The following is a 14,608-nucleotide window of genomic DNA, read 5'->3' as shown; positions in this document are numbered from 1 at the left end:
TCCTAAATCAGTTATCCCACCAGTAGATGTCATCATGATGTCTGTGTCTTTGAGTCTGTCACTTTGAGACGGAGGCTACAGACAGGAAGTGAGAACGAGGGGTACAAGACACAGACATCATGATGACACCTACTGGTGGGATAACTGATTTAGGAACCAATGTAGATGCCGGGAGATCCTAATCCACTTTGACTGAGCCCAGGAGAGGCTCAAAAGCTCTGTTTGACCATACTTAATTGTAAGGTCAAACTCCCGAGGTGAGAATAATACCACCGGAAAGGGGGGGGGGGGCACTAGTGTGGTGACACATTGTCTTGTGTTTTTGGAGCACTACCGTATAAATAATCCAGATCAAGAAGCCTCAATTAGGAATTCATTTGTTGATGGACTCACGTTTTCACAAATACTTTTGAACTGCACTTTAGTGGATTTTTTAATTGCATGAAAGTATTTTCACGTATACGTAAGTATTATTTCTTCACTCAAATTTTCAACGTTTTTTATAATAATTCACACCTAGACAACGCTTTGGTTAATCAGGAATCCCACACTGTCCGGCAACAGTATTCAAGAAGACTCAGGGCTGTCCAAATCTGATTAACCAGCTTTCTTTTCACATACATCTGCTTAGTTTCAAGTTGGCAGAGGCCATCATGGCTTCCTTGACTGTTAAATGTAATATTGTCCTCTTGCATCATATAACAGGACATCTTCCTATATGCTTGTAGCTCCCTCAAATACCAGGGCCCATAGTCAGTAGGCAAGAGGCTAGCCTGCAGTCCCCTCCAAAGGCCCCTGTCCTGGTTGGGTCTGTCACATGGAGGCAGGGTTCTGTGATGTTTTCAGGGAGCTATGCACAACACCCCGGCCACACCCTCCCACCAGCCATTGCTTAGGAAAGCACAGAGACCCAGGGATGATATCATTAAAATAAGATATGTAATAAAAACAAAAAGGCTTTATTTTAAGATGAGCTGTCAGGAAGGGCTTGCCAGAAGACCAGATGGTTCCTGCAGGCAAAATTCTGTTCCCCGAACTTCTCTTAGAAGAGGTGCGTTAGCTCGTGTTAACGCGCACGCGTATCTGCTTACAAATATGCGTCAGAATGTGAACAGATATGCGCATGCGCGCATTAATGTCTTCGGCACATGAGGGCATCAAATGGGCTATTTAAACTGGGTCAGTACCCAGGATCAGTTCTTTCTTGTCTACGGCGTTCCCGCAATTGTCCTGTTGCCTGTTTATCTGCATCTGCTTCCAGTTACCTACCCGACTTGTTCTGACTACTTCTGCTCTCCACCTGCACCGACTCTGACATGTACCTTGACCACTCACCAGTCTCCGCATCTGTACCTAATCTGATCACTCTGTGTATGACCCGGCTTGTCTGACTCTGTTTATGTTCCAGTCCATACGGAGCTTTCTAGCTGCAAGCATCTGTCCATCTGCCATTAGGACCTGCCCATCCGATGACTATGTCCAAGTACCAGTTGTTCCAGTCCTCGGGACATCCTCTGTCATCTGGCATGCCACTCAACTGGAAGCCCAGCAGCTAGCAAGACTACCAGCACTTGTGCGACTCCGCACTCCTGCGTCACCTATCTACTCTATCAGGGGCCCCGAGTGAGAGGTGTAAGAGAGACCTTCCACTGCAAAGTAGGCTCTTCCTACCAGGTATGTAACCGGATGCCTGATCAGCGCACTCCCCAGCTACTTTGACACCCCTTTGCCTTTTAGCCTAGAAAATGGGCTCATTGTTTTTCTTCCCCAAGGTTGATTAGTCCGGCGGCTTATATTTGCTATATTTACCTGGAGCTCAGAGATTAAAGTGGGGTACACACTAGTAGAAAATCTACCGAAAATTCCCATCCGAGGTAAAATCGTACGATTTCCGGCTAGTGTGCACACAACTTTCAGCAGCCGATGCCGACATTTTCAAGGAAAAAAAACGGAGGGACAAACACCAAAATTTTTATCGTCCGTCCCCAGACGACCAATTTTCGTTTAATGTGTATGCAGTACGTCCGTGAAAAATCAGATACGAAAGACCACGCATGATCTGAAGTTGCTGACGCTGGCCCTTTAAGTACGGTGGGGCGGGGCTCGTGTGATCGCCGTGATTAGCTTTTATGGTGGTCACATGATTGGAAAGCTTCCTATCGCAAGCTGGTAGCCGCTGGTAACTGTGCCACAGCTCTACTGGCAATATTGCAGGCAAATATGCGGACGCTCAGCGCCAAGGCAGAGAGGCCACATATTTCTGTGCGCTCGGCGCTAGGGAGTTAATTATTAAAGAGCTGCATAATACTGTGTCTTTTATATATGCTCGCAGTTCAGCTAAAGGTCCGTTTCACACTTGTGAGACCTGAAAGTCGCGCAACTGTGCCGCGATTTTGACTGGACTTGACGCAAAGCCTGTGTAATCTTGAGGTCTCTGGACCTCAAGTCGCATCAAAGTCTGACCAAAGTGCTACAGGGTTTACTTTGAAGTCGCTGTGACTTAAAGTTGCACAGATATGAACCGTACTCTTGGGGTAAGACTTGTCATGCGAATATGCAGTCCCAAGTCGCACAAGTGTGAAAGGGACCTTAGGGCCGGGTCATATTAGGAACCTCACAGGAACCTGCTGCGTGTTCCAGACCGATTCACATGCAGTTTAGTGGGGTGCAATTCAAGCTCAGATCAATCGTTCTGATCCTTTTCACTAACTCCCTGGAAGTTTATCGACCCCCCCAACCCCTGGTGTGATCTACGCTCCATTAGCTTCAATGGAGGGCAGATACGTTCAACCTATGTAACAATGTATTCCACACAATTTGTCCCCCTCTGCATTTTTAGCAAATCCTCAGATTGTGTTGCAAATATTTCAACTCATGACATATGAGTATATCGGGTACCTTCGTTTACTGGGTATGACACCCATCTCCTCGCTGTCTCCATCTTGCATGACTCTCTTGGCCTGCCACCATTCGTCATCAGAGGCATTGATGACATGTAGAATGTCTCCGAACCTAAAGCTCAGGCCTTGGCTAGGGAGTCCGCTGTCTTTGCTTCTGTCATAGTCAAACATGGCTCTGCAAGAGAAAAATAAGAGAAGATTATTTATCTGATTGCATAGAGTATGGTGTTGTATAAAAAAATCTGTTATCTGTCCAAAGTGCATGTTTTATTCTGCGATTCGTCCTTTTAATAAAAGACACAAGAATTATGTTTGAAACACAAAACATTTTTCAAAACGCAGGGCTGCAAAAATGAAGGGAATTTGGAAGTTTACAGAAGACTAAAAGGGAAGGGGGTGAGGGATTTATTAACCACTTCTGGACCGTAAGATTCCCCCCCCCCCCCTTAATGACCAGGCCATTTTTTACGATTCGGCACTGCGTTACTTTAACGGACAATTGCGTGGTCGTGCGATGCTGTACCCAAATAAAATTGATATCCTTTTTTTTTTCCCACAAACAGAGCTTTCTTTTTGTGGTATTTGATCACCTGTGTGATTTTTATTTTTCGTGCTATAAACAAAAAAAAAGAGCAACAATTAAAAAAACAATATTTTTCACTTTCCGCTATATAACATTCCCAAAAATTAAAAATCAACATTTTTTAACATATTAGGCCAATTTGTTTTCTGCTACATATTTTTGGTTAAAAAAAAAAATTTAGCAATAAGCGTATTTTGATTGGTTTGAGCAAAAGTTATCGCATCTACTAACTACGGGAAAGATTTATGTCATTTTTATTTGTTTTTTTTTCTTTTTTTACTAGTAATGGCGGCGATCAGCGATTTTTTGCAGGACTGCGACATTGCGGCGGACAGATCGGACCCCTAACTTACATTTTTGACACTTTTGGGGGGACCAGTGACATTACTACAGTAATCAGTGCTAAAAATATGCACCGCAACTGGAATAATGCCATTGGCAGGGAAGGGGTTAACCCAGGGGCGATCAAAGGATTAAATGTGTACCTAGGGGCGTGTTTCTAACTGTATGGGGCGGGGCTTGTGAAATGATCACAGAGACCAGTGATCCTATATAGAAGGATCACAGGCACTCTGTGATCATTACAGAGAGAAGAACTGTCAGCTGTGTTTACAACAGCTGACCGTTCTTCTCTTTCAGCGGGGAGCGATCGCGGGTGTCAGGCAGCAATCAGAGCCACCTGCCCCGTGCATCAGATTCCCCGCTGCCGAGTGGGGGCGGGAGTGTGCCGCCGGGGGCGCGAGCTCACCCTCTAGCAGCAGGCAAGCGACCAACGTATACCTACGGCGGTTTGCGCAGGAGGGCCAGCCTGCCGCAGTATAGCTGCAGCGGGCAGTCCTTAAGTGGTTAAAAACTAATTAGGGTTAAAGAGTAACTCCACTTTTGTTGGGAAAAAAAAACATTCCCCTCTGGGTGATCTCTGTACATTGCAAAGATTTTTACAAACTGCAGAAACAAAAAGATATCGGACTATACAGGCCAGTAAAAGAGCATACCTCAAATTAATAAAAACTGCATGTTTTATTTAAGTATCACAATATAAAAATACGGGAGATATGGTGCCCCTGCACCTATCTAATTTTTTAAAAAATTACAGAAATTGTTTCTGCAAGTGCATAGCATTATATTGGTTAATGGGAATTTTTTTTTTTTTGAGTACTTATATGGTTAAACCTCATAAACCAACGCGTTTCACTAGTTAGTGCTTCATCAGAGCCCAGGAGGACCATGTAGTACTCATCTACTAGAAGTGTTAAGTGTTTTAGTTATAGTCTTTTGACTAAATTGCCATTTTCGTTTTAGTCGTATTTCAGTCTTTTGACTAAAATGCTTGCAACGGAACCGCAAACCCACGCTGTGTTTGTGGGCTAGCGTCAGAATACCGCTTCCTCCAGTCTGAACATAGATATCAGATATTCTAGCCGCCTCCCCATACAAAACTAGCTGAGAATAGCTTGTAAAGGTCTGGAACCAACTACAACTTTATTGAACAGTCTCACACACAATATATACAGCACAGGGAAACATCCCCCTCCTGATCAAATTACCACACCAGGTCAGGTGCCTGATTACATTATCCTATGCAGATGAAATTGTGTACAGAAATATAATTAACATATCAAAAGAACAACCAACACAAACAGTATTCTTCTTTTCCACCAGTAACTAATAGATGACAGTGATTCAATCAACCTGAGCCAATTAACTAGCAGACTGCCGACCTCTAGCTCCTGAATTAGAATACATATTATCATAAGTGTAAACACAGAACCCACAGTAGATAACAGGTGAGTAAATCAGCATATTCAGCGATGTGTGGAAGACAGGTGGTTGAGCTGATGATATTAGCATTGAATATAAGTCTGACTGTGTGAAGCAATCTTCATATGTTTCTTGATATATAGTTGATAATATTACTGTACCATTTGAAGTAATCCAAACCATATTCTCAGTGTCCATTAAGAACCCGTCCATCATTTCCTTGGTCACCCTGTGTCCCTAATAGATACAGGGTGACTTACACATAAGAAGGGGCCTAGGGGGGCTGAGAAAGAGATTTCCCAACCTCTCTAAGGCAAGCTGTGTTCCACAGACCCCCCAACCAAAGTGACTCCCATCACAATGCTATTTTCGTTTTAGTCGTATTTTAGTCGACTAAACTCTCCAGTAGATTTTAGTTGACTAAAATCTCATACATTTTAGTCAACTACAAATTGAATGGGTTTAGGTATATTGTGATGCATTATTTAAACAGTTCTCTAGAATTTCCAAACTCATTATATACTCCAGGAGTAAAAATCGAATATGTTATTATTTATGGTATTAAAGTTTGAACATACACTACAGACACAGACTAATGGCTGGAATACACGATAAGAAAATCGGCCGAAAATTTCTGTTCAGCGAGCGATCGGCCGATATTCTACTCGTTAATGCCCAGCCATCAATGAGCGATATCGATATTGTGAACAAAAAATACCGTTTGAAAAACCCGAAAAATTCTGTCGTCTCATTTGCAAATGAACGATATTCTATACGTAGGTGTTGAGGTCGTTCATTTGAAATCTGTATAACCTCATCACTCATGCCCCGAAAATATTTTTCGATTCGACTGTTTCGATGGTCGGCGGGCAAAGGTCGGCCGATATTCGGACCATGTATGTTGGCAACATTTTCGACCAACAAATACTTTTTCAAAAGTCGGTGGTCGAATGATCGGGCGATATTCTTATCGTGTATTCAGGCCATTAGCCATTGTGATATATAACGTCCTTATATATAAAAAATTTGTTTCATAAATAAACAAAAATATTGCTTTTTGACAAACAGAAGTGCAACTTTAAAATACAAATAGAAACCTAAAAACCTGTAAACTCCATTGGCTGTAATGTCATTGCACATATTACCTGAATATATTACCAACATTAAATATAAGGAAAACATATAAGAAAAGCCTTTTTCTTATTTTTTTCTCTTTCAGCAGCTTAGTAGATGCCCCTTACTTATGCTTATGCGGTAGTGCAATACATGTTTAAATTTTAATGTGCTATTACAGGCTCTGGGTGGAATTGTGTTGCCAATTTAGAAATGGCCAGCAGAGGAGTGTTCATTTTGATGTCAATTTTCAATTTAGTTTAACCACTTTACCACCGGAGGATTTTGCTGTCTTCCGTCCAGGCCACTTTTTGCGATTCGGCGCTGTGCGACTTTAACTGACAATTGCGCGGTCGTGCGACGCCATACCCAAACGAAATTTACGTCCTTTTTTTCCCATAAACAGAGCTTTCTTTTGGTGGTATTTGATCACCTGTGCGATTTTTACTTTTTGCGCTATAAACAAAAAAAGAGCGTTTATTTTGAAAAAATAACAATATTTTTAACATTTTTTTATATGAAATTCCCCCCAAAAAAGATGTAAAAACCAATTTTTTAAAAAATTTTTGGCCAATTTGTTTTCTGCTACCTATGTTTGGTAAAAAAAAAATCGCAATAAGCGTATTTTGATTGGTTTGCGCAAAAGTTATTGCGTTTACTAACAAAGGGAAAGATTTCTGTCATTTTTGGTGTTTTTTTTTTTAACGCGTAATGGCGGCGATCTGCGATTTTTTTTGTGGGACTGCGACATTGCGGCGGACAGATCGGACCCTTGACTGACATTTTTGACACTTTTGGGGGTACCAGTGACATTACTGCAGTAATCAGTGCTATATATATGCACTGTTACTGTAAAAATGACACTGGCAGGGAAGGGGTTAATTTTATTGGAGAGGGAGGGGTTAATGTATGCCTGGTGCTTACTGACGTGTAGGGGGGGAGGTGACTGTGTGAGTCATGGACAGATCGGATATCCAGCTATGCTGAACAGTCCGATCTGTCACTCCCTGTCTCTATGGAGATCCGCCCGCTTGTGTTTACACAGGCGGGCGGATCTCCACACTAGATCCCCGGCGATCGGGGCAGAGCAGCGGCGATCGCTGCTGCTCCTCCCCTGGCCCGACTCCCGCTGTGAATGAAAACAGCGGGAGCGAGCCTCTGGCGGCGCGCAAGCGCCGCCCAGAAGGGGGAGTGTCTGACGACGTTAATACTACGTCGTCAGACGATAACGAACCACTTTGCCGCAGTAGTACTACCGTACTCGGTCGGCAAGTGGTTAAGTTATAGTCTTTTCGCTAAAATGCCATTTTAGTTTTAGTCGTAAATTTTAGTCACCTGAATTGTTTTAATTTTTAGTCATACTTTAGTTGACTAAAATCGTGTTAATTTAGTCGACGAAAACATTTTTGTCTACAAAACATCATATATAAGCATAATGACGTTTCATACTAAATGTGCAGATACTATTTTCTACTTGCAACTATATATTCAATGTGCATGACCCAACTTAATGCAAGACCACCCATGTATGTCAGCTCCCTGGGCGGGCACTGGAGCACCAAAGGAGAGGCCTGACCGGAGAGATCTCAACACCAAATATCAATGATCAATATCCACCCAATGTCCATCCATCCAATGTTGTTATGTATACATTTATGGATGTTGGCCATGAGTGTCACAACAATTTTCTGTAGATTTTATCAAACTTTGTCGCAGATTCCTACCTTGAAGAAATCCCTTTTGTGTTTGTATCCATGTGGTAGGTGAATCTAATGGGAGTGGTTTTTATAACTACCAGTCAGTCCTGTATCTGCAGGGCTCTAATGAGGAAAGCTGCAGGGTCTGCATCTCTTTAGACATGATTTCCTATTGGGAGTATCTCACCAAAAATTATATTTTTGTTCCAGGGGAAGCCTGAAATCTGACTTGTATCTTAGTGCAGACTTCTGGGAAAATCAGTGAGCCAATCAGTAAGCAGGAAACTGTTTCTGGGGGGCATTCAGTACACATTCCGGGTACAGATCACCTCCAGGTGGCCATATTGCATTGCTTTTTACAAAAGATTACAGTGTAACAGATTGTAAAAATAAAGGTAATAATATATAAAAACATTCATTTACAATATGACTTGTGTCACTATATTATTTTTTATTTATTTGGTACTTTTTTTCTACAAAAGTGAAGTTAACAGAGCAACATAATTACCGACATAACACCAAACTCGACCAACCATGTCTGTATGGAAATGTCTGTACACAGTTGTTTTGGAACAAAGAAGAGCCTTCCCCAAACTGTTACAATAATGTTGGAAGTGCACAATTGTCTAAAATGTCTTTGAATGTTGCAGTATTAAAGTGTTACTAAACCAACAACAGTAAAATCATTCTGTATATGCAGTAAAGCATGCGTGTTATACTGACTGTGGAGCCTAAGGGGTTAATCCTCTGCATTGTGTAAAAGGCGGTTTGATCCTTTCTTCTCTGATCCTCCCCTTCTTCCACAGTCCCCAATCCATCTGCTGACCGTACAGAGCCTTGGGGGCACTATGCACATGCTCAGTTTGGTGTCTATTGCTAGATGTTGTTTTTTTTTTTTTTTTTTTTTCTGGGGATGGTGCATGTGATCAGCACAGGGCCAATCAGCACTGTCCAGACAGAGGGTCAGGGGTCCTGGAGCCTCATAGGACAGTCAGAGTATAATGAAGAAAAACAAAGAAAAGCGCCACTCTGAGTGCAATAAACTCGGTACTTTATTAGCCATATACCATCATGGGTACTCACAAGATAAAAATTGTAAAAACATGATAAATTCTTCAGATGATCGGTAGGTCCAAGGCCTCAGCGAGGGGGGGCTGTTGTGCTCCAGACGAATCCGTGGCTGACTGCAAGAGTCAGCGATATGCGGACCTAGGGGACACCAGCAGCGCCTTCGGCGGCGGACTTCCGGGTTGGGCGTGGAACGTGGGGCGTGATGACGTAGGCGACGCGTTGTCGGAGCATGCGCTCCTTCCTCAGGCCTCTGAAACCGCCATCTTAGAAAGGGGCATTATATAGGGAAGGGACAGTCTGCTGCCGCAGGGTCCTAAGAAGAGTCTATTACAACCAATACCTAGCTAAAGACACCTGAACGGCACTAAGACCTAATAACTAATCATAGATGATGTTAGGTATATGTACATCGATGTGGTCATATATTACAATACAATTTCAATTACATACAAGTTTAATAGGGACCTACTATTGAAAAGATACTACTAAAAAGGAAAAATATATATATCTGAAACCGATCCTAATGATAGAAAAGAATAAAAAACATAAAAATAAAAATAAAAATAAAAAACATAAAAATAAAAATAAAAATAAAAATAATAATAAAAATAAAAAACTAAATATAAAAATAAAAACAATACTGCACGTTACCCTGGGAAAAATAAGAATAAAAATAAATATGAAATAAAATTAAATAATGAAGATATATAAATTAAAAATAATATAAATTAAAAATAATATAAATTAAAAATAAAATTAAAATTAAATATATATAGATAAAAATAAAAATAATAATGAAAATAAAAATAAAAATATATATAAATATATATATATATATATATACATGATTGATAAATATACACATATTTATAAAATTAGATGGAATTGATGGGAGTGGATCAAACGAGTGGCAAATTTAAATAAAGGAAGAAAAGGGGAGTAGTGTACATATACCGTACACTCTCGCAACCTTATCTAAAAATGAAGAAGGGGAGCTGTGTGCGTATCCACTTCTGTGCACATGGTCTCGCAACCTTCTTTCGCAACCTGATTTAAAAGTACACAATAAAACCACACTGACGCATGTTAGAAATAAAAATAATAATAAAAGTATTGATAGAAAACTATCAGGTTAACCTAAAAACATATAAGTGTGATAGTTTAATGGACCTAAATTTAAATTTAAAAAGTAATTAAAATCATGAATAGGTAGTGTCCAATTCAGGGCCCAATTAAACATACAATGCTATATTAATTCGGATGAAACATCCCTATCTCTCTCTCCCCTCGGGGCGTAACCCTATCGAGACAAATGGCTGATCTAAACCCCATGGGACAAAAGCCCTACACCAAGGAATTAGTCTCTACTTCCTCATTAAGGCCCCCAGGTACTAAAGTATCTAATGTATATATCCAAAATGCTTCTCTTTGGCACAGCTGTTTGAAACGTTGGGCTGCTGAAGGCATAGCGGGTATTGATTCCAGAATCCAGACACGTAACCCTAGAGAAGAGTGATTGTGGTGAGTCAGGAAGTGGCGGGGGACACTGTGCTTGTCATCACCTCCTTCGACAAACCTACGGTGTTCCCCAAACCTCTTTCTGAGTGTACGAATAGTCCTCCCTACGTAGAACAAGCCACAGGGGCATGTTAAACAGTACACCACGAACTCTGTGGAGCAGTTAAAGAATTTTTTAATAGGATAAATTTGCCCTTTGATGTTATACTCTTTTTGCCCGTGCGTCACATGTTTACATGTCAGACAAAGTTTTTTCCGACACTGAAACATACCCACTAGCGGGATAAGGTTTAAATGGGATGTAAGGGGGATGCTTTTGAGTTTGCTCGGGGCCACCAAACTCCTAATATTTCTAGCTTTCCTATAAGTGATTAAAGGCCTGGGGGGTAAGTTACCCCTCAAATGTGGGTCTTCCAGAAGGATAGACCAATGTTTGGTGATCAATTTCTCCATCTTCCTGAACTTGTTGTGGAACTGTCAGTACTGTAGGTTAAGGAGAAATTGTACGAACAATGAACAACAACGAACAATGAAGATTATTTGGAACAGAGTAAACATTTGAGAACCAAATTCATTGAAAAATCCTTCCCCGAAACTTTAGTGGATACTGCACAGAACCTGTATCTGAAAGGCCCCCTGACAAAGAAAACAAACAATTTTGACACACAGTCCCAAGGCCCACGGTTTGTGACACAGTTCCACAACAAGTTCAGGAAGATGGAGAAATTGATCACCAAACATTGGTCTATCCTTCTGGAAGACCCACATTTGAGGGGTAACTTACCCCCCAGGCCTTTAATCACTTATAGGAAAGCTAGAAATATTAGGAGTTTGGTGGCCCCGAGCAAACTCAAAAGCATCCCCCTTACATCCCATTTAAACCTTATCCCGCTAGTGGGTATGTTTCAGTGTCGGAAAAAACTTTGTCTGACATGTAAACATGTGACGCACGGGCAAAAAGAGTATAACATCAAAGGGCAAATTTATCCTATTAAAAAATTCTTTAACTGCTCCACAGAGTTCGTGGTGTACTGTTTAACATGCCCCTGTGGCTTGTTCTACGTAGGGAGGACTATTCGTACACTCAGAAAGAGGTTTGGGGAACACCGTAGGTTTGTCGAAGGAGGTGATGACAAGCACAGTGTCCCCCGCCACTTCCTGACTCACCACAATCACTCTTCTCTAGGGTTACGTGTCTGGATTCTGGAATCAATACCCGCTATGCCTTCAGCAGCCCAACGTTTCAAACAGCTGTGCCAAAGAGAAGCATTTTGGATATATACATTAGATACTTTAGTACCTGGGGGCCTTAATGAGGAAGTAGAGACTAATTCCTTGGTGTAGGGCTTTTGTCCCATGGGGTTTAGATCAGCCATTTGTCTCGATAGGGTTACGCCCCGAGGGGAGAGAGAGATAGGGATGTTTCATCCGAATTAATATAGCATTGTATGTTTAATTGGGCCCTGAATTGGACACTACCTATTCATGATTTTAATTACTTTTTAAATTTAAATTTAGGTCCATTAAACTATCACACTTATATGTTTTTAGGTTAACCTGATAGTTTTCTATCAATACTTTTATTATTATTTTTATTTCTAACATGCGTCAGTGTGGTTTTATTGTGTACTTTTAAATCAGGTTGCGAAAGAAGGTTGCGAGACCATGTGCACAGAAGTGGATACGCACACAGCTCCCCTTCTTCATTTTTAGATAAGGTTGCGAGAGTGTACGGTATATGTACACTACTCCCCTTTTCTTCCTTTATTTAAATTTGCCACTCGTTTGATCCACTCCCATCAATTCCATCTAATTTTATAAATATGTGTATATTTATCAATCATGTATATATATATATATATATATTTATATATATTTTTATTTTTATTTTCATTATTATTTTTATTTTTATCTATATATATTTAATTTTAATTTTATTTTTAATTTATATTATTTTTAATTTATATTATTTTTAATTTATATATCTTCATTATTTAATTTTATTTCATATTTATTTTTATTCTTATTTTTCCCAGGGTAACGTGCAGTATTGTTTTTATTTTTATATTTAGTTTTTTATTTTTATTATTATTTTTATTTTTATTTTTATTTTTATGTTTTTTATTTTTATTTTTATTTTTATGTTTTTTATTCTTTTCTATCATTAGGATCGGTTTCAGATATATATATTTTTCCTTTTTAGTAGTATCTTTTCAATAGTAGGTCCCCATTAAACTTGTATGTAATTGAAATTGTATTGTAATATATGACCACATCGATGTACATATACCTAACATCATCTATGATTAGTTATTAGGTCTTAGTGCCGTTCAGGTGTCTTTAGCTAGGTATTGGTTGTAATAGACTCTTCTTAGGACCCTGCGGCAGCAGACTGTCCCTTCCCTATATAATGCCCCTTTCTAAGATGGCGGTTTCAGAGGCCTGAGGAAGGAGCGCATGCTCCGACAACGCGTCGCCTACGTCATCACGCCCCACGTTCCACGCCCAACCCGGAAGTCCGCCGCCGAAGGCGCTGCTGGTGTCCCCTAGGTCCGCATATCGCTGACTCTTGCAGTCAGCCACGGATTCGTCTGGAGCACAACAGCCCCCCCTCGCTGAGGCCTTGGACCTACCGATCATCTGAAGAATTTATCATGTTTTTACAATTTTTATCTTGTGAGTACCCATGATGGTATATGGCTAATAAAGTACCGAGTTTATTGCACTCAGAGTGGCGCTTTTCTTTGTTTTTCAGCATCCTGCAAGTTTTTCTTCTACACTTGAGATTAAGCTGCCTTCAGGAGAGCATAGACCGGTTTCATGTTTGGACTCCATGGACTCTTTTATAACATCTTTCAGGTCCGTTTAGTTTTTCCTTTGATTATTAGGAGCCCATTGAGGTTACTTTTCAGTCTGGTTGCGCCAGTCCTTTCATGTTTGTTAGAGTATAATGAAAACTCCTCCTGCAAGCTTTACCCAGACACTGATAGAAGTCACAAGACTGCTATATGCTGCTGATGAGAAAAGTATTTAGCAGTTTGTATTTACTAAAATGATTGCATTTCCATGTTCTGTGTACTGTGGGAGACCGGATATAGTGACTGCAGGATCCTGGGTTTAGTACCACTTTAAAGTGGTTGTAAAGGCTCAAGGTAAAAAACCTTCATTGTGCAGCTCCCCCCCCCCCCCCCAATACTTACCTAAGCTTGATCTTGATCCAGCGATGAACACTAGACCCGAGGCTCTCCTGGGTCTCTCCATCCTGATTGGCTAAGTTGCAGGAGCAGGAGCCATTGGCTCCCACTGCTGTCAATCACAGTCAGTGAGGCAGGAGCCTTGCTGTGGGGGCACTCAGCAAGGGGGAGGGGCCCAGAGCTCTGGGGGGGGGGGGGTACGAGAAGAGGAGGATCGATGCTGCTTTGTGCAAAACCACTGCACAGACCAGGTATGTAGGACACATTTGCAATTTTTTTTTTAAATAAAAATGTTTCCTTTACAGTCACTTTAACCGTACCCTCCACTGGAAACACCTCAACTCAGTCATTTAGAGCAGCGGTCTCTATACTGCTGCCTGTGGGCCAGATGTGGTCCTTTGAACCCTTTATTTTGCTCTTGGTGCACTATTCCTACTAATGATTTGAGGCACTATTCCTCCTAAAGATGCCAACAATGGGGCTCTATTCCTCCCAATGATGCCAACAGTGGTGCACTATTCCTCCCAATGATTTAAATCACTAGGCACTAATCCTCCCAATGATTTGAGGCACTATTCCTCCCAATGATGCCAACAATGGGGCACTATTCCTCCCAATGATACCAACAGTGGGGCACTATTCCACCCAATGATTTGAGGCACTATTCCTCCCAATGATGCCAACAATGGGGCACTATTCCTCCCAATGATGCCAACAATGGGGCACTATTCCTCCCAATGATGCCAACAATGGGGCACTATTCCTCCCAAT

General features: G+C 41.0%; 1 protein-coding gene across 11 annotated transcripts in view; it reads right to left on the bottom strand.

Annotated features, from left to right (window-relative positions):
* DLG2 (discs large MAGUK scaffold protein 2) overlaps positions 1-14,608 on the bottom strand; it is a 2,359,657-nt gene that overhangs the window by 205,444 nt on the left and 2,139,605 nt on the right. For all 11 annotated transcript variants that reach the window (XM_082244450.1, XM_082244453.1, XM_082244456.1 and 8 more), the window contains one exon: positions 2,899-3,075. In XM_082244450.1, the coding sequence (XP_082100576.1) occupies positions 2,899-3,075 (177 nt within the window). The remainder of the gene's footprint in view (positions 1-2,898; positions 3,076-14,608) is intronic.

This window comes from Pelophylax lessonae (assembly GCF_965119305.1).
Source record: "Pelophylax lessonae genome assembly, chromosome: 2".
In the NCBI taxonomy this organism is placed as follows: Eukaryota; Metazoa; Chordata; class Amphibia; order Anura; family Ranidae; genus Pelophylax; species Pelophylax lessonae.
Note: the sequence above shows the minus strand (reverse complement) of the source record. Positions and strands in the feature narration are given on the sequence as shown.